This window comes from Natator depressus, chromosome 1 (assembly GCF_965152275.1).
Source record: "Natator depressus isolate rNatDep1 chromosome 1, rNatDep2.hap1, whole genome shotgun sequence".
Classification (NCBI taxonomy): Eukaryota; Metazoa; Chordata; order Testudines; family Cheloniidae; genus Natator; species Natator depressus.
In genome coordinates this window covers 9,327,033-9,353,686 of record NC_134234.1, presented here as the reverse complement: position 1 = coordinate 9,353,686, position 26,654 = coordinate 9,327,033, and the positions used below count along the sequence as shown (strand labels likewise).

Sequence of the window (26,654 nt, the reverse complement as noted above, 5' to 3'; positions counted from 1 at the left end):
AATCAGATTCTTAAAAGAAGAACTTTGTAATAAAGAAAAAAGTAAAGGAATCACACACCTGCAAAATCAGGATGGAAGGTAACTTTACAGGGTAATAAAAAGATTTAAAACACAGAGGACTCCCCTCTGGACTCAGCTTCACAGTTACAAAAACAAGAATAAAACTACCTTTGTAGCATAGGAAAATTCACAAGCCAAAACAAAAGATAACCTAACGCATTTCCTTGCCTTTCTTACAATGCATCTGATGAAGTGAGCTATAGCTCACAAAAGCTTATGCTCAAATAAATTTGTTAGTCTTTAAGGTGCCACAAGTACTCCTTTTCTTTTTGCGAATACAGACTAACACGGCTGCTACTCTGAAACCTTACAATTTCTGTAATTTTAGATAGATCATTCCAGGTATGTTTTCAGGAGATGTTATACCTGCCTGGTCTCTCTCTCCCTGTCTGGAGAGGAAACAAACAAAGAGAGCCACAAACAAATTCTCCCCCCGCCCCCCAGATTTGAAAGTATCTTCTTTCCTCATTGGTCCTTCTGGTCAGGTGCCAACTAGGTGATTTGCGCTACTTAACCCCTTACAGTTAAAGAGATTCAGTACAGCTGCCAAGAAGGGATTTTATGCTACCCTTTTCTTTACATTTATGACAGCCACCATTCACATTCAGAACTTTCAAGCAGTTTTAAATAAAGAGAAAGTGTGAAAACTCCATCCTATGTTTGTTTCCTCTGCAACATCCTTTCATCTAGTCAAGTTTTCGGCCAATGCACAAGTCACGGTTCAGGGCAACTGCACCTGTGTTCCCATGCTGTGGTCCACCAAGGACACCCACTCGTAGGCTTCTGGCTCCCAGCCATTCCCTCTCTTGGGCAGAGACTTGAATCTCTCTCCCTCCTAACTGGGTTTTTTCCAAGTTGCACAATTCCCTGCTTATGTTGTGAAAGCCCCAGTAAGCCAGATTGCCAGCATCTGCACTTTGCTTTCTCTCCAGAGGCTAGGAGCTGTGTAATTGCCAGCAGCAGTCACAAGTTCCCACGCAGCTCCTTCTAATCAAGCACCTTTATTCTTAAGGTGAAAGCATTACAAAGAAAACATATTAAAAACAATAAAAGAACCTAAATGCCTGCTAACAACCTTACCAAGTTCACGCCAACTCCAACCTCGAGCTTTGGCAGGGGTCAGTCCTTCGAAACCCACAACTGGGCTTTTCCTATGGTTACAAGTTCATAACTGTCTCAGATTCAGAACACTCAAGAATAGCTCAGTCTTTTATACAGCTTGGGCCTTTGATCTTGGCCTCATGTCACAAGTGACCAGTAGCCAATGACTCCCTCCGGAGGGCATGGCTTCAAGAAGCTGGGTTCTCGCATAACCAGAGGTGGGAAATTTGCATTCCCCTCCCCCTGAATATTCCCCAAGAAAGCTACTTAACTCTTTTTGTTCCCAGAGTCCATGCTCAGCTGGCACATTGAACAATAGGAGCCTTTGAACCCCCAGGACTCACGTGTGTCACAGCAGGATTGCTCCCAAAAGTGTTTTCGGGCTAAGTACTTATGCTATAACAAATCATGTTGAATAATAAGAGGGAGATATGCATGTTTGTATATGAGAGACCTAAAATATTAGATTCAAATGACGAATGTAAAAGAAAGAATCGCCCTTGTAATTTACACAAAATAGGAGTCACCGGTGGAATTCCCTGCTGCCTGAGATTATTGGAATACGGCAGTTGTAAAGCTGGAATGTCCTTTCTACAGCAAGTATAACGCTGAATGTATTGACGTGAGGCTTTATTCGCCCAGAGCCTTAGAAAACGGGGACATGCCTTTTGCACAGTTTGTCAAGAGTAACAGCAGAGCTGCATATACCAAGCAGATGTTGCCACGCTCACCAGTGGCAAGTCAGACATTGCTCTGTTGTTCAAATTTTTCACAAGGCATCAATAGATTATTGCAGTCTCCAGGCCTGATTTTAATCTCATGCCCCCCAGCATCAATCAGGAATAACTCCACCCTGGTCAACAGAGTTACACCAGTGTAAATGCAATGCAAGTGAGCTCAGAATCAGGCCCAGTAGGCCAAATTGTGCTTTTCCACCATTGTAAATAGGAATCATTTCCTTGACATCCCTGGAGTTACTCCTGATTTACACTGGCGTGCCCTAGAGCAGAATTTAACCTAGGGACAACAAGACATAGGACGATAATGACAAACACACTCCTAGCCCAGGGTTAGATCACGTCCGCATACAGCTCAACCTAGCAGCTGTCTAACGCGGCGGCTTCCTTTACCCCACATGTTGCATTGATGTGGGCTGTTCTCCCCCCGCCACCGGACAAACGTGAACATAAATTAACTCACAATTACAGCCGATGTCAGAGAATGGCCGGCGATCTCTATAAACAATAGGGATTATTCATAGTGTGCACACTATGTGCAGGCTTGGACTCCAGGCGGGGACTCCAGTCTTGTGTCCTCTCCTGAAGAAACCTTCTACAGACCAGACCCCCCCCCGCCCCTTCCTGATACCAGTCTGTGGGTTTCTTATACTGTTGCTGCAAACAAGCTGCTTACAGGGGAGAGGAAACTCCTCATTTGCTATAAATAAGCCAGGCTCTGATGTTCTAGCAGCTTTTCATAACTGCTTGACTCACAGCCAGTTCTATTTCAATATCACCAACTCTCCGGCTTCCTGCTGCAGAGTGTGTCTAACAGAGCCAGATAATGATGGGCTTGTTTCAGAGGGCCTTTCCCTATACCCAGAAATGTTCCCTTCCTCCATACGAGGAGATTAGCAGCCACTGGTACAAAACAGCATCACTTGCCCCAACAGCAACCCTTATTCCTTCTCTGTTCCCTTCTGTCACGCTCTCTGGAGCAGCTCGCAACCGGGAGTGCCGACCTCAGGGCAGACACCCCTAAGCGGCCCTGTGTTCTGTAATTAGATTTCACCAAGCCAGTAACAAATGTGAACTCCTGAGTCACTCTACCAGGCTTACCATGGAGTCACAGACAGTCCCCTTAGACCAGGGGAGGGCAAACTACGGCCCGTGGGCCAGATCCGGCCCGCAAGCTGTTTTAAGCCGGCCCCTGAGCCGCACCAAGCGGCTCGGCCCCACTCCAGCCGGGGCGCTGGGTCTGGGGCTGCACGAGACGGCTTGGTCCCACTCCGGGGGCCTTCAGTCGGGGGCCACACCCCTGAGCCTCTCCCCACACCCAGCCCCCTGCCCCAGCCCTGATCCCCCTCCCGCTCTCTAAACCCCTCGATCCCAGTCCAGAACACCCTCCTACACCCCAAACTCCTCATCCCCAGCCCCATCCCAGAGCCTGCCACCCCACCCCAATTTTGTGAGCATTCATGGCCCTCCATACAATTTCTATTCCCCGATGTGGCCCTTGGGCCAAAAAGTTTGCCCACCCCTGCCTTAGACTCTCCAGTCTCTCTTGGCACCCAGACAAATTGGACTTAATGATAAATGGTCACATACACCAAAAATCACACCACCTTCAGGTTGCTTCCAGTCCCAGGAGACCAGTCACTTACCCCAGATCAACTGGTACCCTAGACAATGCCTGTAGCCAATCCTGTAATAAACTATCTAAAGGTTTAGAGTATTATTTACAGGTTAAAGCAAGCACACGTTTCCATACTAATAAGTTACCATCCAACTCCTAAGAGTGACAGAGTTGAAGTGATTCGTCAGTTCAAAGCATCTCTCAGGGCAGACCCAGGAGGCAGCCCCTGGAGATCTCTGGCTTCAGTTTCAGCCCTGTTCGAGTTCAAACAGCCAAAAGAGATGGAACATTTCCATGGGGCTTTGTTTTATTTCCTTCATTCGCTTCCAAGCCCACAGGACAAGCTTCCTGGCACGTAGCATTTCCCAGGTGCCAGAGAGCCATTAAACAACCCTTTGTGTTGCAATGTTCCTCGATGGCCCATCTGATTTTGATAGTCAGTGGGGGTGGGGAGATAAACAATTCCCCTGCCTGAATTCACAAGTTCAAAGTAAACATTTTCAAAGTCATAAAGCAAAACGTAGGTATTTCGCATAGCCTGGAATGCCGACATTGCAAGTGAGATTAATGCGTGTAGCTGCAACGTCCTAAATGCATTCTTATAGGACTAGTGCCTATCCTCGGCAAAACTACCTTACAGGCGAACTGGTCTGGTCTCCAGCTAGGAGTCTGTCAGTCCTTAGCAAATGCCTGCAGCCTGGGCAAGAGCGGGCATCTGGCCTGCTAGCGTCACACCCTCCATCATCTCAAAGCAAGCCTCACAGTGCCAACTGCTTCATCACGCAAACAGTTCAATTGTGTGTGCAACAGACCGGGCACCGGTGCCATGGCACGGCATGGCTCACCTGAGTGCTGGAGTGGCAGGAACACTTCTTGCACTTTAGACCATTTGAAGCGTCACTAAGTCGGGTCAATGGTTTCCCTGGCACCTTCTTCGAAGATGGAAACTGCTTCCAGCAACTATGCCTGGGCAACGCCCTCCCAGGGCTTTGGCGGGAGCTCATTTTAGCATTCAGCATCAGAGTAACTGGAGAAACCTTCCATCATCAAGGGATCAGCCACAGAGCAATGCAACAGCAGGATACAATGAGTCAGCAAAGCCCCGCTCCTCAGTAACTCCTAAGTCTTGGAACCTCCTTCACACTAAGCAACCTGAATGGCATTTAACAATCTCAGCCGAGCAGCTTCGCCGAGCGGCAATGCTGGACGACAAAGGATACCCTGGCACGTGCATGATCCCGCAGCCCTCGGGAAAGGCAGGAGCTGCTATTTTAGCTACACGCCGGGCATTTTTCTGGTGCATGCAGCAGTTTTAAATGCCAACGAAAAGGTCAAACGATTTCCCTGAGCTACAAGTGATTAAAAGGGCGGCCACCTGCAGAAGGCTCGGTTACTTTGGAGCCCTGCATGGTCCCCTGGGGGCACCGATATTTTTGGTGACCCCGGGGAGCAAATCTGGAGCGTCAGATGTCTGAACTCGGCTGCAGCTCCTTCTTTATGGTTTGCTGCCCGAGTTTAGAACAGGTTTGTGTTAGCCCAGAGATTTTTCTTGGTTTAAATCTGCACTGTGAATTTCCACAGACGCATTGGCAGTGCCAGACTGAATCAGAACAACTGGCCCATCTAACCCAGTCTCCTGTCTCTGGACTGTGGTTGGCACCAGGTGCTTCAGAAGAAGGTGCAAAAACCACGGCGGTAGACAGGCATCCTGATTTGGGAGGCGGTGTTCATCGCTGAATTCCTTAGGGTGAAATCATACTCCCATGGCAGCTGGTGCCAAAATTCCTGTGTACTCCGATGAAAGCAGCGGCTCCCTGTTTCCTAAATCAGATGGGTCAAAATCCTTCCCTCAGTCCCCACTGAAATCCACTGGAATCATACAGCTGTAACCAGGGGAAGAATAGAAAAACGAACGCCAGCACGACAATCGTATCACTTCACATTCGTTCCACAGGACCAACATGTCCGATCCAGATGATTAAGCAACAAAAGTGCAGGTTTTATAGCAAAAGGCTGCGAGGAACCTCTGGCACAAAAGGGGGGTGGGAAACGTGCTCTATTCCATCCTCCTCCGGTTCTGGCCAGGGAACCAGACTCTGATTCATCCTGATTCATAAGACAACAGACAATCACATTACAAGGAGGAGAGAGGAAAAGCAAGATAAGCTGGTGGGGGAGGGAGGGAGGGCCAGTCCCAGCTTGCCGTTGGCCTCTTTCCTTCAGATTCAAGCAGCTCTCAGTCCTAGCCCGGGCACGTGTATGTTATCAAGAGCAACCAATGCTACCCGAGTACCAGCAGCAACAGCGTTTACAGACCACGTGGAGCTGCAGCAGCCTGCTTTGGTTTCTCAAATGCATCAGAAAGCACTGAGTGACTTGCAGCTAGAAAACAAATCTACTTCCACATCACTTTGGCCCTGTGTGCATCCTGGCTGACGGGCTTATCCCCCTCAATGAATCCTGATCCTTGGAGGAAAAATGAACCGGCAGTTAGGGCTCTAGCCTAGGACTTGAAAGTTCTGGGTTAAATTCCCTGCTCTGCTACTGATTTCCTGTGTGTGACCCAGGGCAACTCCCTTAGCCTCTCTATGCCTCAGGTCCCCATCTGTACAATGGGGATAACAGCACTGCCCTGACTCTGAGGGGGGTGTGAGGATACTGTACATACATTAGAGACTGTGAGGTGCTCAGATACTACAGTGATGGGGACCATGTACGTATCTAGGATAGGCTGCCTCTGGAGTCAATTCTCTACTTACAACATCTCTATAGACATGATTATTTACAAAAGTATTTCCACCTCAACTCTCTTTGGACACAGAGACAAGTGATTTTATAAATAAACCGAGCCTGTTAAACCAGCTCAATAGACTTCACCCTGCAGATCAGACATTACTGATGTAATCCATTTCCCTTGTAATTTACACAAAACATAATTCACCTGTGGAACTCACTGCTGCAGGATATCATTAGGATAAATGGAACCCCGATATCCCTAGACCTTATCACTCCCCTCAGAAGAAACCCTGGGGCACCAGGCGGACTTCACACCAAGCGCTAAAGGACAGTAAATGTCAGATCAAATGGGGAAACAAATTCCAAAGACTCCCTTGCTGAGGGTGTCTGGGTCCACAGATGTTTAGAATTAAGGGATTGGTCGATGGAATGCACCAGCTGATCTGGCAGGCCATGCCTCTCTCAGAAGTCTAGTACTCCAAAACCACGGCACTCACAGGTAAGCTGGAAGTCAGTCATTGCATTCTGGAGCATGGAGGTAACATCCGTTGCTGCCAGCCCTGCTAAGTGCATGGCAGGTTGCATTTAGCTCCCAAGAGCTGTTCCAGGGCAACTCCATGTAGGTCACTTTACCGTGACCCAGTGGGCGGTGGCAGAGACAGTAACCACGGTGGCAGGGTGCCGCAGCTAAGAGAAACAGACACTCTCTGCACCAGGTGCAAACAACGCCGCTGCCTCCTAGGAGGCCAGGAGCAATCAGGAACAGGGGCTAGCTTCCCCCAGGCAAAGAGCAACACCTCCCTCTTCTCTGGACCAAACCCCACCCCAGCCAGCGGACTCTCTTCTAGTAAGAACAGACGCTGATGAGCCAAAAGGAGCTGACAACTCTTCAGATCAAAGGATCCAGTTTCAGGCAAGCACCCTTCACTATAGAGAGCTACATACTCCAGGCCAGGTCTTCAGGAGGCAAGTCACCACAGGGTGTGTTCACACTGTCTGGGAGCCAGAGAGAACCGAAGGTTCTGCGTCCAGAAGCCTCACTACAAATGAGTTTTCTCTTCTGTACCATGATGGAGAACACAGATACCAAAGCACCAGGCTACTCCAGGGATGAATGACACCAGTACCTTGGGTAGAGTATCATCATTAGATCCAATAAATAATATGGAAAGAGGGAAGGAGAAATACAGGCAACACCATGTCTACAGGGAACACTTTCCTGGACAAACTGGTTTCCTCGCAGTTTCCCCACATCAGCGTTCCTAAGAGAGGCACGTGTGCGTCTGCACACCCTGCTGCCCGTGCAGTGCTAGGAGCAGCTGAGGGGGTGTTAACGAGCGAGTGGAGCAAACCGACTCCAGAAGCGTCAGGGGGAGGATCGGAACGCAAGCTTTGTTCACCTGGGGGAATGACATGGTCAAAGCTCCACATCGCAGCCTGCAACGCTCGGTCGAGTTCACTGCTCTTCCTCTAGGCTCTCTGCAGCATTCACCTCCCTAGTCCACCTTAGTGAGACAGGTTCTTCTGCAATGGTTAGTACCCCTGCAGAGCTGCTAGCCAAAGTGCACCTCTAGGCACATCTGCAGCAAGGAAGGAGGGCATCGAAACCCATGCAACCAGCTTTTCAAAGGCAAAAGCAGGACACGTGCAGGAGCCCCGCCCTCTCTGTGGCCCCGCCCCCTGCTCCTCCTCTTCCCCTGGGGCCCCGCCCCCTGACCAAGCTGGAGCCAGGCCATGGTAAGAGCCGCCCAGGGAGCCAGAGACGCTGTGGGGAGCCCCGGATCCGCCACCTGCCGGGTGGCATGACCAGGGGGCAGGGACAGAAGCTGCTCTTGGGCACCGTGGTACCCCTCCCAGGGCAGGTGGAGGGTCTGGGGGCTTCCCACAGCAGGCCAGACTCCCTGGGTGGCTCTTACCATGACCCAGTTCTTGCTTCTGGCCTGGCCAGGGAGTGAATCGGGGGGAAAAAAAAAAGAGGAGAACATAACATAAGAGCGGCCAGACTGGGTCAGACCAAAGGTCCCTCTAGCCCAGTATCCTGTCTTCCGACAGTGGCCAATGCCAGGTGCCCCAGAGGGAATGAACAGAACAGGGAATCATCAAGTGATCCATCCCGTCGCCCATTCCCAGCTTCTGGCAAACAGAGGCTAGGGACACCATCCCTGCCCATCCTGGTTAATAGCCACTGATGGACCTATCCTCCATGAACTTATCTAGTTCTTTTTTGAACCTTGTTATAGTCTTGGCCTTCACAATATCCTCTGGCAAGGAGTTCCGCAGATCGACTGTGAGCTGCGTGAAGAGATACTTCCTTTGGTTTGTTTTAAACCTGCTGCCTCTTCATTTCTGTTGGTGACCCCTGGTTCTTGCATTATGAGAAGGAGTAAATGACACTTCCTGATTTACTTTCTCCACACCCTTCATGATAATAGAGACCTCTATCATATCCCCCCTTACCCGTCCCTTTTCCAAGCTGAAAAGTCCCAGTCTTCTTCATCTCTCCTCCTGTGGCAGCCGTTCCATACCCCTCATCATTTTTCAAAAAGAAAAGGAGTACTTGTGGCACCTTAGAGACTAACCAATTTATTTGAGCATAAGCCTTCATGAGCTACAGGTCACTTCATCGGATGCATCGGAAGCTTATGCTCAAATAAATTGGTTAGTTTCTAAGGTGCCACAAGTACTCCTTTTCTTTTTGCGAATACAGACTAACACGGCTGTTACTCTGAAACTCATCATTTTTGTTGCCCTTTTCCGAACCTTTTCCAATTCCAATATATCTTTTTTGAGATGGGGCAACCACATCTGCACACAGTATTCAAGGTGTGGGCGTACCATGGATTTATATAGAGACAATAGGATATTTTCTGTCTTATCATCGATCCCTTTCTTAATGGTTCCCAACATCCAGGCAGCTTCTTTGGCTGCTGCTGCACATTGAGTGGATGTTTTCAGAGAACTCTCCACAGTGACTCCAAGATCTCTCTCTTGAGTGGTAACAGCTAATTTAGACCCCAGCATTTTATATGGGAGGAGCAGAGGCAGGACCTTGTGGCAAGAGGGGGGCTAAGGCCCCCTTGCTCAGCCCCCCCCCTCTCCTCCCCACTGGACAGAGGCTGGTGCTGCCCCAAGCCTCGAGCAGGCACAGAGCGGTGTCACAGGGAATCCAGTACAAATGTTGCCCAGGAGTCATTCAGCCCAGTACTGGGACTTGAACTCTGTATTTTGGGACTGTCCCACCCAATTCTGGACCAGTGGTCACCCTAGCAACCACCCACACTAACTATGCAATTTATAAATGAAGGAGTCCTGGGATCAGAGGCTCACGGATGGGAAAACCTTATCAGGTCACATCTACTTGTGATAAAAACTACACAAAATACATAGGTTGAAATCTTGGCCCCACTGCAGTCAACAGGCATTTTGCCATGGACTTCCATGAAGCCAGAATTCCTCCTATAGTGTCTCCAGGAAACAAGAAGGAGAATCCAACAGGCCTGCCAAAAAAGGCAGGTCCAAACAGCTGATGATGTCAAACGCAGGCAGCCCCCAGGACGGGGTAAATGCAGCAGGACCATTCGAAGGGCTCTGCAATTCCAGCAAAGGAGGTGCTGGCCCAACCCGCTCTCCAATGTACAGGATCTGGAGGCCCTAAACAGAAACAAGCCTCCCCCCAAAACAAACCCACCTTAAGCCATTGCTCTCAAAGACGTCTCCAGACCCACTGCCCTCGTGTGACCTCTCTGCCTGCAAAACAACATTCCAGGGATACTTCAGCCTAGTCTTACTGTTTCCAGAAGGAAGCTCAGCTCCCCAGAGACAACCCAGCATTAATATGCAATACTTGAAATTGAATGTAATGTGCACCACGGTGCTCCCTGCAAACAGCCTGGCAATGACTTTGCCATAAAGCACCCAGGGGGATCACGCTAAGGACCCCAGAGCGTGCCTTGCCATTAGATCCCACGCCTCCCACCTTGCTAGAGGATTTGCCCCTCCTTCTCTCAAAGGCCAACTGCTCCTAGGTTTGAAAGGTGCAAACGAGGGACTTTCCAAAGGTGGTTGTAGTGGCAATGCACCGGACAAGGCTCCATTGATCCTTACTGCCCTGCAGAGCCAGTTTGGGACCGTCGACAGACAGGGCTTCCATTTCTACCATTCACATTACCCCGAAGACATAACTTCCCATAAGGAAACCCACCAGTTACTCCTATTTAAAGGAGATTACGCCATTCTGGATTCTTAGCAATACTAATCATGACATACTTCCCCTCGCTCTTTGCTACCAACAAACAAACAAAAGATTAAACCCTTGCAAGGATCAGTGGTGGATACACACCAGATGACCAGTCACACGTGTAATAAACACATTACACCACATTATGTAATAAACACATTGCACATTGAGGAGTAAAACACCCACAACGCAGCTGAGATCTCGCTCCACAGGGCCTTGCGAAGGCAAGTTTCACTTCTGCTGGGGAAAAGCGGTTCACTGGAGCTGCGCACCTACACACGTCAGCTATAGCCAGCTGATGTCTTTCCATTGCATGCAGCATGCCTCGATCGGCATTTCTGGTGCGTGCAGCTCACACTTGACAGTCAAGCTGCTCCATCGTCCTCTCTGCTCACCCAGTGCAGCGTTTCTGATTATAAACACCCCCCAATCACCACCTCCACACAACCATACATAAAAATCTCCCAGGGTTTGCAGCAAGACAAAGGACTTTGCGAACCCCAGCAGGGTGTTCTCCGTGAGACGCCTGCAGCTTTGGAACCTACTCCCTCTACTTGCTCGGAAATAGCCCCAATGCGTTGACCTGCCAGGCACCTGCAAGGCTGCCAGTCGTATCTATTTACCCAGGCCCTTGGGGAGAGAGGAGCTGATGCTTGAGCAGGAAAGAGGAGCGTTTGCTAGGCTTGATTTTCACTTGGCTGTGATTGTGGAGTAGCTGCCGGTCTTCGGTTGAATTTGGTTCTGTTTTTAATTGTGGTAAAAGCACCTAGAACAGTGGATAGGGGGCCTATTTTTGTATATTATACATCTACATTATTTATCTCAGTAAAAATTAATAGCCAGAGCTAGGCCCCAATTCTGTGCGGGCAGACCCTTTTGGGGCTCCATGCAGGGGGACCGGGCCACATGTTGCTCATTACAGGGGCTGCAGTTTAGCTTTGCTTCAGAGTAGCGTGGCCTAGTGGATCAAGCACTGGACTGAAACTCAAGCAACCTGGATTCTATTCCTAACTCTGCCACTAGCCTGTTGTAGGACCATGGGCAAGTCACCTTACTGCCCTGTGCTTCAGTTTCCCCATCTGTAAAATGGGAATAAAGAGATCCGCCTTCAGGAATTAAACTATGTTTTCTTTTTAATGTAATTTTTTTTTTTTTTGGTAATTGAAAACTGTGTCTGTCACCACTGTCCCTCAGAACTGGGAACGTTATGCTGGTCAAGGGACATTATTTGATGAGTGAATTCTATTCCATGAGATTATCTATTAATTCACCAGGCACAGTTTGTGCAAGATACAGGAGATGCCCCAATTCTGCAGCGGCTTCAGTGGGGTTCCGGATAGGTTAAGGGGTTCCATGTGCACGCTGCTCATTGCAGGGTCAGAGCCTCTATTTCTGGAGACAGATCCAAAGCATTTGCCCAAACCCCCTCCAAATCCAAGGTGCTCAGCACAGGAAAAGAACAGGAGTGGGTGGGTGAGGTTCTGTGGCCTGCAATGCGCAGGAGGTCAGACTAGGGGACCATGATGGTCCCTTCTGGCCTTAAAGTCTATGAGTCTATCCTACACAGAGCAGAACAGAACCCAGACCCAACCCACCCTCAAGCCCCGATCCTGTCGTCGGATTCATGGTGGCAGAGCCACCTTGCACTCATTCCAATGGGGCTCTGTGCCCATGTGGATCCAGTTTAGGACAGTCTGTACCTAGACCTCTTTACCTAGGATGAATTAATACCCTAAGAAAGCCCCAGATGACACAGAACACGGCACCCCATCTGCTAAAGAATGCGAGTAGCTCTGATCATAACACCCCTGAGCAAATAAACCTCACCGCTCCACATGGGCTCCCCACTCACTACAAGACTCCTTCCCATTCAAAGCCCTGGCCAGCGGAGATCAGCTCTCCCTCTGCAACGGTGCCCTCCCACGACAGCTACAGTCCCCCAGAACGTAGAAACCAGTGAGGGCAGGCCCATGAGAGCAGGGCATGGCACCTTCACCCGAGCCGGACCCAAACTGTGGAACTCACAGCCACAGGAGCCAAGAAGGACCCCTCTATAAACAGCCTCCCCGTTTTTATAACGGACTGCAAAGCTCATCCCCTTGCCTTAGCATTCCCTCCGTAAATTCACAGGCAACACCTGCCCTTACACAAATTCACAAACTATACAGGTTAGCGGGGGGTAAAAAAGCCCTTGCTGACTGGGAAGGAAGAGGGAGTGCAGCTGTGTTTATTTCTATTCTGAAATACTTGGGAGGCACTCAGATGCTGGGGCGGTGAGGGTTGGGGGTCTCTACAAGCAGGCAGAGAGAGCTGAATTTGCAGGCCAGCTTATGTCCTTTCTTAACCCTTGGAAGGCAATGCTGGTTGCCGGGCAGGACTTGCTTGTATTTGTGAGCCCAGAAAATGGAATTAACCATCATAGGCTGGGGCCAGATTCCCTTCTGCGTTCCACAGGGTAACCCGGAGGGCCTCCCGCCGGTTCCCGGGGCTTAGTCCGGAACCGAGATCAGGCGCTGGGCACAAACCCCGCCTGCAGCCCGCGCCTTTCCACGTCCAAACCGCCGAGCAACCAAACCCCTCGCCCAAAACGAGATTTGTAAAGCCCTGTTGCAACATGTGGCCGGAAGAGAAAGAAATTGACAAGAAGGGGGGGCGGCGAAGGGGGCTGGCTGTCATGAAAAAAAATTAATGCAGGCTTTGTCCTTGGGTCTGTCACACCCAAAGTCTGCTGCTTCTGTTTCGGCAGCCTCCATGGCTGCGCTTTACCGTGTTCTCCTCTGTAGCCCGCCCGGGAGACTTGTACGTTTCTGAAACAAAGTTTGAGCAGAGCTTGGCCGAGACGGGCCCTCCCCCCCCCGCGCCAGGGCACGTGGGGAGGGGGCAGAAGGGGTCCTGGGCAAAGCGGCTTGGATGGGCTGGCGGGGCGGGGCGGGGATTTATTCAACCCACTGCAAAGCCACTGTCTGGGCTCTACAAACAAGTGTTGTCTTTGCAGAGTCATCCCCCGGCCTGTCCCCCCCCCCATCCTGAGAACCGGCCCCCCCGCAATGCACATGCTGCCTCCAGGGCCAGAGAGGAGGTGTCGGGGAAAGTGGGGGGCGGGGGGGAGAAAAGCAGAGCGCAGGGGAGTGAAAGGAGAAACTGACCTTCCTCTTCCTCTGCAGGCTGCCGCCCCCTCACTGAGGGAGGCTCGGCGCAGGGCACCCCGGCGGGGGAGGGGGAGGAGGGGGAGGGGAAAGCCCTTCCCAGAATTAAATAAATCAACACATTTGCATACGCGCACCGGCGGCCCTTCCCCTCCCCTTGGGAGCTGCTGTAGCAAAAGGGACCTTAGCCCCGCAGTTCCTCCACCTGGCCCCTGGCTTTGGGCTCCTGGGTCTGGGACTTCCCCTTTCCCAAACCTGCCCCGCTCACCTGCTCTCTGCGATGCTCCCTTCCTCCGTCCCTCGAATTCGCCGCCTCGGTGCCCGCTTTCCCCTCCTCTCCGTCGCCCGCGACTGCACGCCTCCTGCCCGCCACGCTGCGCGCCTCCGGCCCCCTTTCCTCGTGCCCGCTTTCTTCCCCCGTGGCACTGGCCCTGTCCTTCACCCCATCGCTCACGCCGGTCTCTCCTTGCGTTGCTTGGACAGTAGGACGTCGTGTCACGAGCCCATCTGTCCAGTTTTAAGCCGGGCAGGCCTGGTTCTGCAAGGCTTGCCCCCCTCTGTCCGGCCGGATATAAAACCGGGCCTGGTTCTGTCCAGATTCATCCTCCCAAGGCCCCCGTTTTGAGGAGCAAGCGTCCCCGCCCCCAAGGCCACGCCAGCGGGGATGGAATGGCGCCCTCTCTAAATGGGGGTCCTTCCATGCATCACACCGGCAGGGACGGGGCCATGCAGGTGGAGATGTCCTGTGTTCTGGGGATGCGCCCATGGCCACCCTTCCATACCGTTTAGGAGTCTCCATCATGGGCCATTGTCATGGGACAGTCCCTGCCCCCAAGGAGCTTACAATCCAAGTACAAGACAAGAGACAAACAGACGGAGACAGTCAGAGTGACGCAGGGGAAGTACAAGGAAACAATGCGACAACTCTGGTCAGCATGATTGTCAGTGCTCTTCTTTCTCTCTCCTTTCCAGGCACTCCACCCATATTCGCTGCCTTTTTTTCCCCTGCAGAGTTGTGGGGGAGGGGATTCATCCCTTTTATTTGCTTTTTGTCTGGTTGAGTTTACACGCCATGTTATTTCTTTCCCCTGGGAATATGGCCTGCTAGGAGCTGCAGCCTGGAATTCGCTAACCCAAGGGGGCACTGCGGGGTTGGCAACTCTGACAATCTTTCTGAAAACCCTGGGTCCTAGATTCATGTGATTACATTAGAATCTTAGCTTTCTTTTCAAAAAGGTCTAGCCCTCATGGTTGTGGAGAAAAGCTTGGAAATGTGACCCCAGCCCGACCTAAAGGCTCAGAAGCCAGTGCTCAAATAAAACAACCCCAACTTTATTACTTTTTAAAAATCTCATGGTTTCTTTTAGGCCTGACTCTGGATTTTTTTGCCTGATTGGGGATACAGGTTGAAATCTATCCAGCTCACGTATAGAGAAAAGTACCAGGCAAGTAAGGCTACATTTATGAGTGAGGCATGTGTTTCCCCTGCTCCAGCACACGAACTTGTGCTAGCTTTCCTTGAGCTAGCACGAGTATAAACAGCAGCAGCAGAGACATGGCTGAGCAGTGCCAGGTATGTACCCACTGGTTTCAGGCGGGTTTGAACCTGGCACAGTTCAGCCATGCCTCCAACAATGCTGCCATGACTACACTTATATTTATACTCACACCACCACAGATCTGTGCACGCAAGCAGGGGAATCATGCCCCCAGCTCATGGGGTAGACTGAGTGTTATAATGATTCAGTTACTTGAAACAGTGTGTGCATCCAGACTAGTGTAGACGTGTGCCACACGTCCACACACAGAAGCCCTCCAACCAATGCATTATGGGAAATAACAACACCTAGCTCTTATATAGCATTTTTCATCCATAGAGTTCAAAGTGCTGTACAAGGAAGGAAAGTATCATTGTTCCAATTGTATAGCTAGGGAAAATGAGGCACAGAAAGGTGAAGTGACTTGCCCAAGGCCACCCAACAGGCCAATGGCAGAGCCAGAAATAAAGTATTGGTCCCACTCCAGTGCTCCAGCCCACCCTTCTCTGGACAGGGGTTTGTTGGAGCAGCATTCACGCTCAGAGGGAGGGTGTACCAATTTATTTCCAGTGCAAACTGGACAAATCATAGAATATCAGGGTTGGAAGGGACCTCAGGAAGTCATCTAGTCCAATCCCCTGCTCAAAGCAGGACCAATCCCCAACTAAATCATCCCAGCCAGGGCTTCATCAAGCCTGACCTTAAAAACCTCTAAGGAAGGAGATTCCACCACCTCCCTAGGTAACGCATTCCAGTGTTTCACCACCCTCCTAGTGAAAAAGTTTTTCCTCATATCCAACCTAAACCTCCCCCACTGCAACTTGAGACCATTACTCCTCGTTCTGTCATCTGCTACCACTGAGAACAGTCTAGAGCCATCCTTTTCGGAACCCCCTTTCAGGTAGTTGAAAGCAGCTATCAAATCCCCCCTCATTCTTCTCTTCCGCAGACTAAACAATCCCAGTTCCCTCAGCCTCTCCTCATAAGTCACGCGCTAGCATTTTCCACGTATAAACGAACAGGTATTCGGCACCCATTCAGTGGCGCTGGGCATGGCACTGCATAAGCTCTTAAAATTGCAGGCATTGCGGCTCAGCAAACGGGCGCCTCCGATGTAACAAATTACAGACACTCCGAACAAGGCCCCAGGAGCCTGTGAAGGGTTCTGCTGTGGAGACATTACCTGAGCCGTTCCTGGGTCTCCAGGGTGTGAGGCCGCAGCGTTGAAAGGGTGCAGGAAGCAAACAGCCCAGCTAGAAACCGGAACCTTCAACTGGCCCTTAAAGCTGCTGTTTGGGAATTCCCTTTTATTCTTCAGATGCGGGCTGGTGAGGGTATGCTGCCCCGGCGGCTCCTCCCGAGGTGGGGGTGGGCTGCGGAAGCAGGGAGTTCTCGCCCCAGGCTCCCTGGCTGTTCTTGGGCCGGGGTATATACAGAGGGCGATCAGGCTTTTCAAAGTGCTTTACGGGGGGGGGGGGGGAACATATCCCAGCCCCTCCCGCCCAGCTCCAGTGTCCCACCTCCCCCAGCTGTGCCCCCCACGCGCCCTCCAGCCTCCCACACATACCTGCCCACGTCCCCCTCCCCTTACATAGCTTCCAGTCCCCCCCACCCCCCAGCTCCAGCCTTCACAACTCCCTGGCCTCATACACAGCTCCAGTCCCCTTCCCCCCTGACATCACCCCCAAGCCTCCATGCAGCTCCAGATCCTCACCATCTCTCAGCTCCAGACACACACACACACCCCCACGCAGGCCTCTCCTCCCTCACATCCCCAGCCCCACACCTCTGCCTCCCCTCAGGCCCATCCCTACAGCCAGAAGTTCCCACCACTGGGCAGCATGGCTTCCCTAGGAAGGGCAGAGCGCTGGCCAAGTGGGGAAAGGGTAGTGGCCCTCTCCCAGAAGGCTGCAGAGCCTGACCTAGGTTGAGAGGTCCATGGCCCTGGCCCCTTGATGATGCCTTGGACAGTAGCTCCCACAGAGATTCAGAGACGCCTGCTGGATGGGGTTATTGGCTCAGGCCAATATAAGTCCAGGGTTAGGAGAAGTGGAGTTAGCAGACCCCAGGTTTGTTAACCTAGGGCTTGACGATCTACACTTGTATGGAACCCCAGATTAGGGCTTGTTGAACCCAACCTAGGGCTCCAGCGTCTACACTGCATTATGCAGGCCCGAGTCCAACCCCCCCATACCCCAGACTTCCTAGCGCCCACCCCGAGTGTGGCCGCTCAAACCCTTTCTTCATGGTGCCACGTGGAAAAACTTGGCTGTCCAAGAGACAATGAAAGTTTGGCGGACTCCCAGAGCACGAGTCCAGGGTGGCTGCGTCTACACAGCAAAGCAATAGGGCCTGAAGCCCAGGACCCGGCTGGACTTAGGCTCGGACCCTCCATCCCTGTGGGGTGCTGGAACCCTGGGTTAGTGTGATGTGTGTGTAGATGGAAGGGGGGTTAGGCCTGAGCCTGAGTTTGAACGCTGAGGACACACTGCATTGTAGACATCCCCTCAGAGGCCCAGAGAAGCTGGGAGGAGAAATGAGCCGTGTGAGGAGAAGAGGGACACTGGGGGAGCAGATCTGTGCTGGGGCCAAAGGGGATAAAAGGTAGCTCCTTCTTTCAGAGCAGGGAGAGGCCACGGAAGCCCTGCTGTGGGTCCCTCTACAGAGCCAGAAGAGGAAAGTGGCTGGAGCTAAGGCCAGGGCAGGGCTTGGCAAGGGAGCCAGACAGAGCCAAGCCCCAAGAGGGGGAACCAGGGAGTGGGCAGAGCGGAGGTGGTGAGGGAAGAGAAGCAGGGAGTGAGCGTGGTGGGGCGGGGGGCCTGAGGCCTGCTTCATGACATAGGGCTCCCAGGCTGGAGCAGAGGGAGGGCGTGAGCTCCCACTTGACTCTGAAGGGCCAGCAGGGGGCGTTGCTGCTCTACTCCAGAGGGGGAAGATGATTAACGGGCACACGCACCCCCCGTCGCCGGGGGGGCAGAGGCTGTTATACTCCCGCTAGGGGAGAAGACTGACCCAGGGAAAAAACTAGGCGACAGTTTGGATTGGTGTTACCCCTGAAGGGGCGGAACTTTTGGCTGAGGTGGACAGCTATGCTACCCAACCAGCGAGAGGGAAACTGAGGCAGCAACCCCCCGACCACAACGAGAGACAAACCCCTGCCACAGAGCAGCTTGTACCAAGCTCATGAACGCAGCCCTGTGGGGTAACTGAGGGAGTGCTGCAGGTGCTGGATGGACAGCCCCAGAGGCTATCATCGCTCCCACAGGAGACAGTTTCCTCGTGCCAGCCTGCCATGTACCTGATCCGGAGAGGCCACCTCTCAGGCTCAGGGTCGCTTATTTATCTCCTGCCTTCAGGCTCCTGCCTGGGACCCCCAGCATGGGGCCCAGTTAGTCACAAGGGGGCCTGGGGCTCTATGCTAGGGACTGCTGGGAACTGGACAGAGACCAGTGCCAACTCATTTCCCCGATGGTCACCCAACAGCCATTAGCTGGTAACAACCTCTGGGGGCTCCAAAGCCGGGTGAAGGCCTCGCTGTAGCCCAGCACTGCGCCCCGGAGCCAACCAGCTTGCCTGCCCTCATGAAAAACAGCAAAACTAATTAATATTTCTAGATGAACAACCGCTTATGTTTGAGACTCCTGGGAGCCCTCTGGTGGCTAATGCAGCCTCTGACCATCGCTGGCATCGGCTTTGCCCTGCACCAGTGGGTGGACGGAGCGACCCGCTTGCTGGAGGCGGCCGCTGCTGTGGTTACCTTTGCACACCAACGCAAGACACCTGCTGCGTTCCCTTCTCCCGGGGCTGCCGCAATCCCTCTCCAGAAAGCCGCCAAGCGGGTCCAGCCGGATTTACTCTGTGTCTCTATGGGGAGAAGGAGGAGGTTTCGGTATTGGGAACACGGGTGGGCGTGGAGGGTGGGTTTGGCAGGTGTTGCTGGCCGTGGAACAGGGCCAAGGCACCTGGTAGGTTGGTGGGGAGCAGGGGATGCAGCAGGCAGGTTCTGGGTGGGGAAGGTGGGGGCAGAGCGGGGAGGCTCAAGGGGAGAGGGATGGCTTGATGGGTGCCGTCCCCTGAACCAAGGCATGACCATCAGGGGCGCTTGGGGCATTGGGTTGGAGGGTGGAAGTGGGCAGCTAGGTTTCGGTGTGGGATGATCAGTCTGGCAGGAACTGGCCAGCAAGTGGGGCCAGGCCTAGCAGGGAGAATGGAGAGGGTCAGTGGGAAGCAGAAGCTGGAGTGGGATCAGATTTGGGGAGCAGAGAATACCACCTCTGAGGCCAGGCTGCCTTGATACGAGATCATTTTCTTCTCCCAGCACCAGGAGCCACTCCCCCATTTCTGATCTATGCCCTTTGGTGCCCAAGGTGGTAAAGTCATGGAGGGCTGGTTCCCCAGGCCCCTTGGGGCAGTCGGTCTGGCTTGCGGGGTGGCCGGCTCTCCAGGCCCACTAGGGGCTGGCAGTCTCATCCAGCTCCCCACGCTTCTCAGGGCTGTGGGTCTCACCGGCATGGGCTGCAAGAGGCCTGGCTCGCCACATCTGCCCTACTGGTCTAAGAAGAGAAGAAAAAGGGCCTGTTGAGTTTGCGAGCTCCAATCCCTGCCCCTCCCACTTCCGGTAGGGACTCGGCCCAGTTCTTCTGAGCGCACAGCCTACCAACTCCACGAGGACATTAGGCGCGCACAGCGTGGCATGAATGGGCCAAGAGACTTGGGGCAGTGTCCACAGAGGCAGTGGAGTCGAGAGGAGAGCATCTCATGGGGGACTCAGCACCGGCCAGGTCTGGACCCACGCTAAGTAGAGGACCTGCACTTTCCTTCATCTTCCTTGTGCTCCCAATGTATTTTAAAAAACCTCTTATTGCCTTTTCTGTCCCGTGCTAGGTATCCCTCATTTCTTCACTACATGCTTATGCTATTCTTTTGTGCCGCTCCTTAGCAATTCATCCATGATTTTAACTTACTAGGAACAACTACCACTTAACCCCCAGCCCTCACGGGGCTCAGAGGCGCCATGGGCTCAGGTTGTGATCTCAACAGCAATCTTGCCTTGTCTTTGGGGTGAAGGTCTCCCTCCCTTTCTGGAGTCCATGACATGGTGTCAATGTCCAAAAATTGTAGGGACTAGAGAGCCTTTCCCTATAACTGCTCTAGGACCGGGGAACCCCCTGCAGCCCTATGAGATTCCAGAGCCACGAGTCCAGCTGCCCCAGAGGACGATGTACAGACCTGGCTGAGGAGATAGGGCGAGTCCAGTGCCTCTCAAACCTCTTTGTCAGGAGGCCCCACTTGGATCGAAGCGGAGGAGTTCAGGCCCCATCTTCCTGTGTGTTACAGGTGATATCCATACGGTAGCTACTAATGAAATATGGATACTTACAGGGAGAACAGCCAGTACCTGGTCATGGTTCAACATGGTGGATGAGCTTGCCTCGGTGCATGGCACTAAACTAGATGGGGAAAAGAGTGTCCAGTTTCCATTTGGATGAGTGACCCAAGGGGAACAGGGCTCATGGGAGAACATCCCTGGAGGGATGAGGCTTGAAGGGGCAACATGTTGGGGGTGGTGGATAATAGCATAGCAGGGGACAGGGAGACCCAGTGGGTTATAAGCAGGTGGAACAGATAGCTTAATTTCATCCTAACCGTGAGATATTTCAGTGTGTGGAATAAAATTCCAAAGAAAAACAACAACAGCACCATCCCCTAGACATTGAAATCCAGACAGGACAGAGCTTTGGTCTGCCAATTTCTCTAAGGGCACCAGAAACCTTCCCTGTAACTCAGCACCCCAAAATTTCTCAATACCCTTGGGGCTGCTTCAATGACTTTTCCACCCCCAGGGCTCACGGCCAAGCCAGGCTGCGCTCCGAGAGTCACTGTATCAAAACGCTTTACTCCAGTCATCCCATTGCATCTCCTGAAAGTCCTCCAGATGCTACATCTCAGGCTCTTGCTTCCTACCCCCATTCCGAACCTCTCTAGGGCCTGCTGGATAATGTCTCGTTCTTTGCTGGTGTCAGAGCCACTTCTCCGTTGATAGGGAAAGGTCTGAAAACAAGAACGATATAGTTACAGAGGGGCTACGTCATAGCAAAGAGGAAAGAGGGGACTCTACTCCTAGGAGGGTGTGAACGCTCAGAAGGCAGAGGAGGCATGAAGCATGGCACAATGAGCAGAAGGCAATGGGGCTATCAGGGAGATCTAACTGAGTGGGGAATAGTATCTCAAGGGAAAGAATAGAAGCCTCATTATTTGGGACATTTGAAACCAACCTGCACACTACACCACTACACGAACGTACCTAGGGAAGCAATTCTTCTGGGACAGAGGGGAAATAGTCCCCTACTAGAACGAAGAGGTTCAGGTAAAGTAATTAAGAGTCAACAGGGAAGTCCACATTCATGCCTATACCTTGTAGGCGGCAGCTAGTGATTCATGCACGCACATCCACAGTGGTAGGGTGTTGTTCCAGGGTGGGTGCCCAGAATTGCACCTGTTCAGATCGGTGGTGAGAAAGTAGGGTCTGCACTAGAGCATGAAGGGATTCTGGGAAAGGGCTACCCCATTGCATAATGCTGTAACACACAGGGGGTGTGGGTGTGGGTGTGTCTGTCACTACCCTCTGTTGGTCCAGGGAACTCAGATCTATGGTCAGGAGAGATACCCTTGGCCTAAGTTCCCAGCATAGCCTAGCCAAGGTGTGAGCATCCCCATCTACCCCATCCCCATCAAAACCCTGCTACTCACCTGACTGTGTCTTCACTACATGGCCCATGGTGCGGAGATTCTTTCCCAGGCGGTTGGGGAACCCGTCTCTCCTTGGGGAGGGAACTGTGGGACAGCATCAGAGGGCTGTCGGCACTCAAATGATTTTGCCTGCATCCTTCCTGCAAAGCGGGCGAGTTCCAGCCTGAGTGAAAGCAGCACCCGGACTCCCCGCTCCTCCATGGGTCAGGGCTTCACACACCCCCCGCTCTCCGCTCAGAGATGCGCGTCTGTGGATGGTAGGGGAAGGCTTAAACCCAGTTATGAGCACACGTGAACTGTGCCGTGAAGTCACCCCCTAGCAGGATTAAGGCTTATACACTAAATAACTGTCTCTACAAGCTCACAGGACTGGAAGGGCTCTGCTGGGACAGAGGTCAGGCCCTGCTTTCACAGGTACCTCTGTCCTATAATCCAGTCAAAATTAATCAGCCCCCGAGCCCCCCGCTTCTGTTGGGCAGCTGTTCCTGAACCTCCCTCAGCTGGCTAGAAGCCGCCTTCTCCCTTCCCTAACACCCTGTTCATCCCCGGTTGTTCCTGTGACAGCACCGTCCTTTGGCTTCAATCGTTCTCCCTCCCGGGTGGAGCCATCAAATCCCCTCTCAGCCTCTGTAGGGCCAGGCTCAGCCAGCCAGGCTTTTCCAGTCTCCTCTCCTAAGCCAGGCCTGCATGCCCCCCTGATCATCCTCCTGGCTCTTCTCTGCCCCCGTTCCACTTCCAATTCCTCTTCCTCGAACCCGGTGCCCAGAACTGAACTCGCTATCCCAGGTGAGGCTTGGCCAGCACCCTTGCTAAGGGCCTAAAATCCCATCAACCAGCCCACTAAGGGGACCCTGGTCCACACTGGGAACCTCATTTGAGCACACGGGGTGCTATTGATGGGATTTCAAACCATGCCGGGCTGGGTTGGTAAGCTCCCCGTTTTCCTGCACAACTTCTATTTGCTCCTTCTTTACTTCCCCGTCCAGCTTCAGCTCTAATGGACACACAGCCTATTGAACCTCAGCCCCTCTCGGCTCTCACGCGCTGTAGCCAGCTCCTAGGGCTGCTCTTCCCTGCCCCAGGGAGAGTGGAGGAAGGTTTATCCACTAACTGGATTTCACCGGCTGCCTCCTGGAGCTCACCTAGGGCAGCAACCCTGGCTGGGCTGAGGAAAGACGGGTTCTACCGGCCAGCGCTTGGGAGCTAAGAAAGGAGCAGCGAGTCTCCCATCTCCCGTTTCCTCCTAGCATCAATTGGGAGCCAGCAAGCAGCCTGGAGAGGTGAGAGCAGACAGAGCAGCTTCCAGCCTTTAGGGAGAGCCTTCAAAAGAGACAACACGGCTCTTCTAATTGGCACGTTTCCTGGATGCTGAAGTGAACAGATGTGATGGCCTCACAGCAGCGGAGACGGAGGAGTTACTGCATTAGCCCATTCATTTCAGCACTAGCCACAGAATGCTCGAGAAGTACCAATCCGTAACCACGACGGCTCAGTTGTGGGTCAGAGGGCCTCTCCTACGAACATAAGAACGGCCTGAGGCCAATTGTCCATGCAGCTGACCAGACAGAAACTTGGCTTTATCTCCCTCCTCCTATCTCCCAAAGAATGAGGCCATCTAATTACTCACCGACATTTACCAGCCAGTGCCAGCTGCCTCCTGCTCACGTATGCTTGGGCTGATGCCCAGCTGGGGCGTCAGCTGTGACCACAAAGCTGGGATCGGGAACAGCCGAAGCTCCAGTGAAGGTGTTCGCAGTGGAAGGGGAGGCAGGTAGCGGGGGCCCAGCAGAGCTCAGTCTGTATTCGCTCCATGCTGTGAGATTCAGGTTGCAGGGGCAGGTTTGTATCCCAGTGAAACTCAGCAGGGCGGATGATCTTAGCATGCCCATCTCCAGAGCCAGAACGCTGGGCCACAAGTCAGTGGATGGGAACCAGTCACCTGCAGGGAACGTGCAGCCAAGGGCGGGGAAAGCACGCAGGCGTGCCATGGCTAATAAAACCCTCCTCACTGGGACCACCCTCCCCATGCAGCTGCTTCCACCCCTTGTGACCCCCTCCCTCAGAGCGGTGCCTGGGAGGAGATGGCTGAACCAGCTACACCAACCCCCGGCCATTCTGACTCCCTCCCCGCAGTCAGCATCAAGGGCACAGCCAAGGGTAGCACCATCCAGCCTGAGACTTCACCGGAGAGCAGGGCGAAGCCAAGCAGGGGCAGGCAGCTGGAGACTTCCCTTCCACGAGCTTGACCCAGCTGGACAATAATCTGAGCACATCCCCAGCTGCCGTCACCTCCACCTGGGGCTCGTTGCCAGGTTGGTTAGAGAAAGCAGCGGGTCTGATGATGCAAGGGGCCCAATGGGTGGCGACCAAGCGGTAAGGAAGACGCTGAGCCATCCGGCTTGCCTGATTTATTCGTTTTATTCCTAAATAAACTGCTCCAGGACAAGGTACAAAATCTCCTTTTCCCCCATGAAACAGAACACGGGATTTTCAGGGAGTGTTTTCAAGGAACCAGCTTCAAAATCCAGATTCAAGGCCTCTAATTCTAGCGCAGAGAAAATATTCAGATGTCAAGACCTCTGGGTCCCCTCTCACAGGAGAGCCCAGGACTCCTAGGGGTCCCACCCTCTCTGGAGAGTCCCAAAGCAGCTGGGGACCCCCCCCCCAGGGAGATGGGTCCCTTAAACTGGTCCCAATCAGAAAAAGGCAGTTCTAACTCTTACAGGAGAACAAAGAAAACAGAGACAGCCATTTAACGACTTGGGGAGCATGCGGCTTTCCGGGAGCGCCAATCCCGCTTCAGTCATGTCCTTCACCAAAGGGCAGAGGTTTCCCAAGACCTCCTCCCTTGGTAGAACCATGCCTGACACACACACCCACCCCCCTCATGGGCTCCATTCCCCGCTCCCTGCAGGCAGGGACTCTCCCTCAACGCTGACCGCGCTGGTGCACGTTGATGGTCCCCTGCCCTCTGAGAAGGCAGTGCCCAGCCCGTGCTGCCGGGCAGACCAGGGAAGGTGGCTCACGCTCCCAGAAGGCCCCGCGAGTTTGATTTTGAACGTAGCTTGGCCCATCGGCCCATGGGGACGGTTTTGCAGTCCCACGGATTCCCCCCCACACCTTGCTTTCCTCAGCCAGGAGAGAGACAAGTTTCCCCTCAAGCTATGGGGCATCAATCCTGCTCGGTGCTAGAGAGCTGGTGTTCCCACTGCCAAGCACAGAGGCCTGGACCCTGAAAGGTATTTCGACGCCTAATGCCCAGTGGGAGTTATACCTTTGAGGGTCCAGGCCTAAAGCACAAGCAGGGCTAAGCCTTGGGGAAATCCAGATTTCTGGCATCCAGGGCGGGACAAGTCCCTCTCCCATCCCCAGCCTGCTTGAGAAATGCCCTGACTAACAGCAGCCCCGTTAGCTGGGGTGGGGAGCAATGGGGCCGGGGAGCGTGTTACACGATCTGCACTGGATACACAGACAAAATGAACCCGGTTGGGCAGGTGCGGAGGGGCAAGGGGCTGGGGGGGAAGCGAGGGCGGCTCAGTTGATGCTGTCCTCGTCACTGCCCTCGCCCCGGTCGTCTTTGGTCTCGGACAGGCTGCTCTCGTCGATGTTCTCCAGCGAGTCGGCATGCTGGATGGAGAGCTCCGAGAGCGCCACGGTGGGGAGGGTGCTCTGCTCGGGGAACAGCCAGGGCTTGAAGTGAGGGTTGTGCTTCTGCTTCCAGTCGGGGTACTTGAGGCAGGCTTTGTACATCTTCTTCATGGCCTGGGGGGGGGGGGGGGAGAGTGGGCAGAGAAGGCAGGAGACAGGTCAGAGCCGCTCGAGCCATCAGCGAACGAGGCATCTGTACCTAGGGTGGCAGATTTGGCCACTGGGTGCTACTCAAGCGTGGGCTGGCTGCCCCTCCACCGTGATGGAGGGTCATCCGGGTCCAACCTGCCGGCCTAGGCCTATGAGGAGCGGGGAGTACACTCAAGCTTTGCTGAAGGCTGCAGATTGTCTAGAGCGGCCTCTGGTCAGAGCCAAGGCTAGGAAACAACTAGGGACCGGTGCAGGGTCAAGAAGGCTGCATCTTCCCACCTGGATGCATGGCATCCCATGTCATGGCTGCCATCTTCCCACCTGGATGCTTTCTGCAGCCAGTGTGGGCCTCAACCCTGGCTTAGGAGGGGCAGCGTGGCTGACTGAATCGACCGTGGTGCCTCGAGCCCATCCGCAAGGCACCGCTCTGACCAGCGAGCCCGACGGCATCCTCGACAGAGCACAGGAGGGTAAATGACTCCTCCCCAGCCCAGGTGGGCAGGGATTGAAGTCCCTTGGGTGACCTATGTGAACTGGGCAGTGGGGTCTCATCCTAGTTAAGGGAGAAGCATAACTGGACACCGAAGGCAGCCGTGTCCAGTGGGGGTCTCTCTGGCTGCAATCTGCCTTCTACCCCACCCACATCACCAGAACCACCCTTACCAAGAACCTGTACTAGACCCTGAACTAGACCCTCTTTTAGAGAGCCACCCCACCCCACCGCCACGCGATGACTTCACCACTGCCCCGGAGCAGCAGGTCCAGTGCTTGGTGACCCTCACTCTTTGAGATCTCCAATTTCCATCTGGGACATTTTCTAATCTCAATTGCCAGCCTCTGGATCTCATCGCGCCTTGGTCTGCTGGGATAAAGGGCATCCTGACACCCAGCATCTTCTCCCTGGGCTGCTACTTCTAGACTATGATGGATTCG

General features: G+C 53.2%; 2 protein-coding genes across 6 annotated transcripts in view; both read right to left on the bottom strand.

Moving 5' to 3' along the window:
- ARAP1 (ArfGAP with RhoGAP domain, ankyrin repeat and PH domain 1) overlaps positions 1-16,377 on the bottom strand; it is a 223,884-nt gene extending 207,507 nt beyond the window's left edge. The window contains exon 1 of one of the 3 annotated variants that reach the window (XM_074954487.1): positions 16,357-16,377. The gene's annotated coding sequence lies outside the window, so the exon portion shown is untranslated. Of the gene's footprint in view, positions 1-3,544; positions 3,662-16,356 lie in introns of those variants that run through there. The other 2 variants (XM_074954505.1, XM_074954496.1) reach the window with 2 other exon arrangements.
- Positions 16,378-24,322: 7,945 nt separating this feature from the next.
- Positions 24,323-26,654, bottom strand: part of STARD10 (StAR related lipid transfer domain containing 10) — a 48,539-nt gene continuing 46,207 nt past the window's right edge. For all 3 annotated transcript variants that reach the window (XM_074954466.1, XM_074954472.1, XM_074954475.1), the window contains exon 6: positions 24,323-25,685. In XM_074954466.1, the coding sequence (XP_074810567.1) occupies positions 25,458-25,685 (228 nt within the window). In that variant the 3' untranslated portion in view covers positions 24,323-25,457. The remainder of the gene's footprint in view (positions 25,686-26,654) is intronic.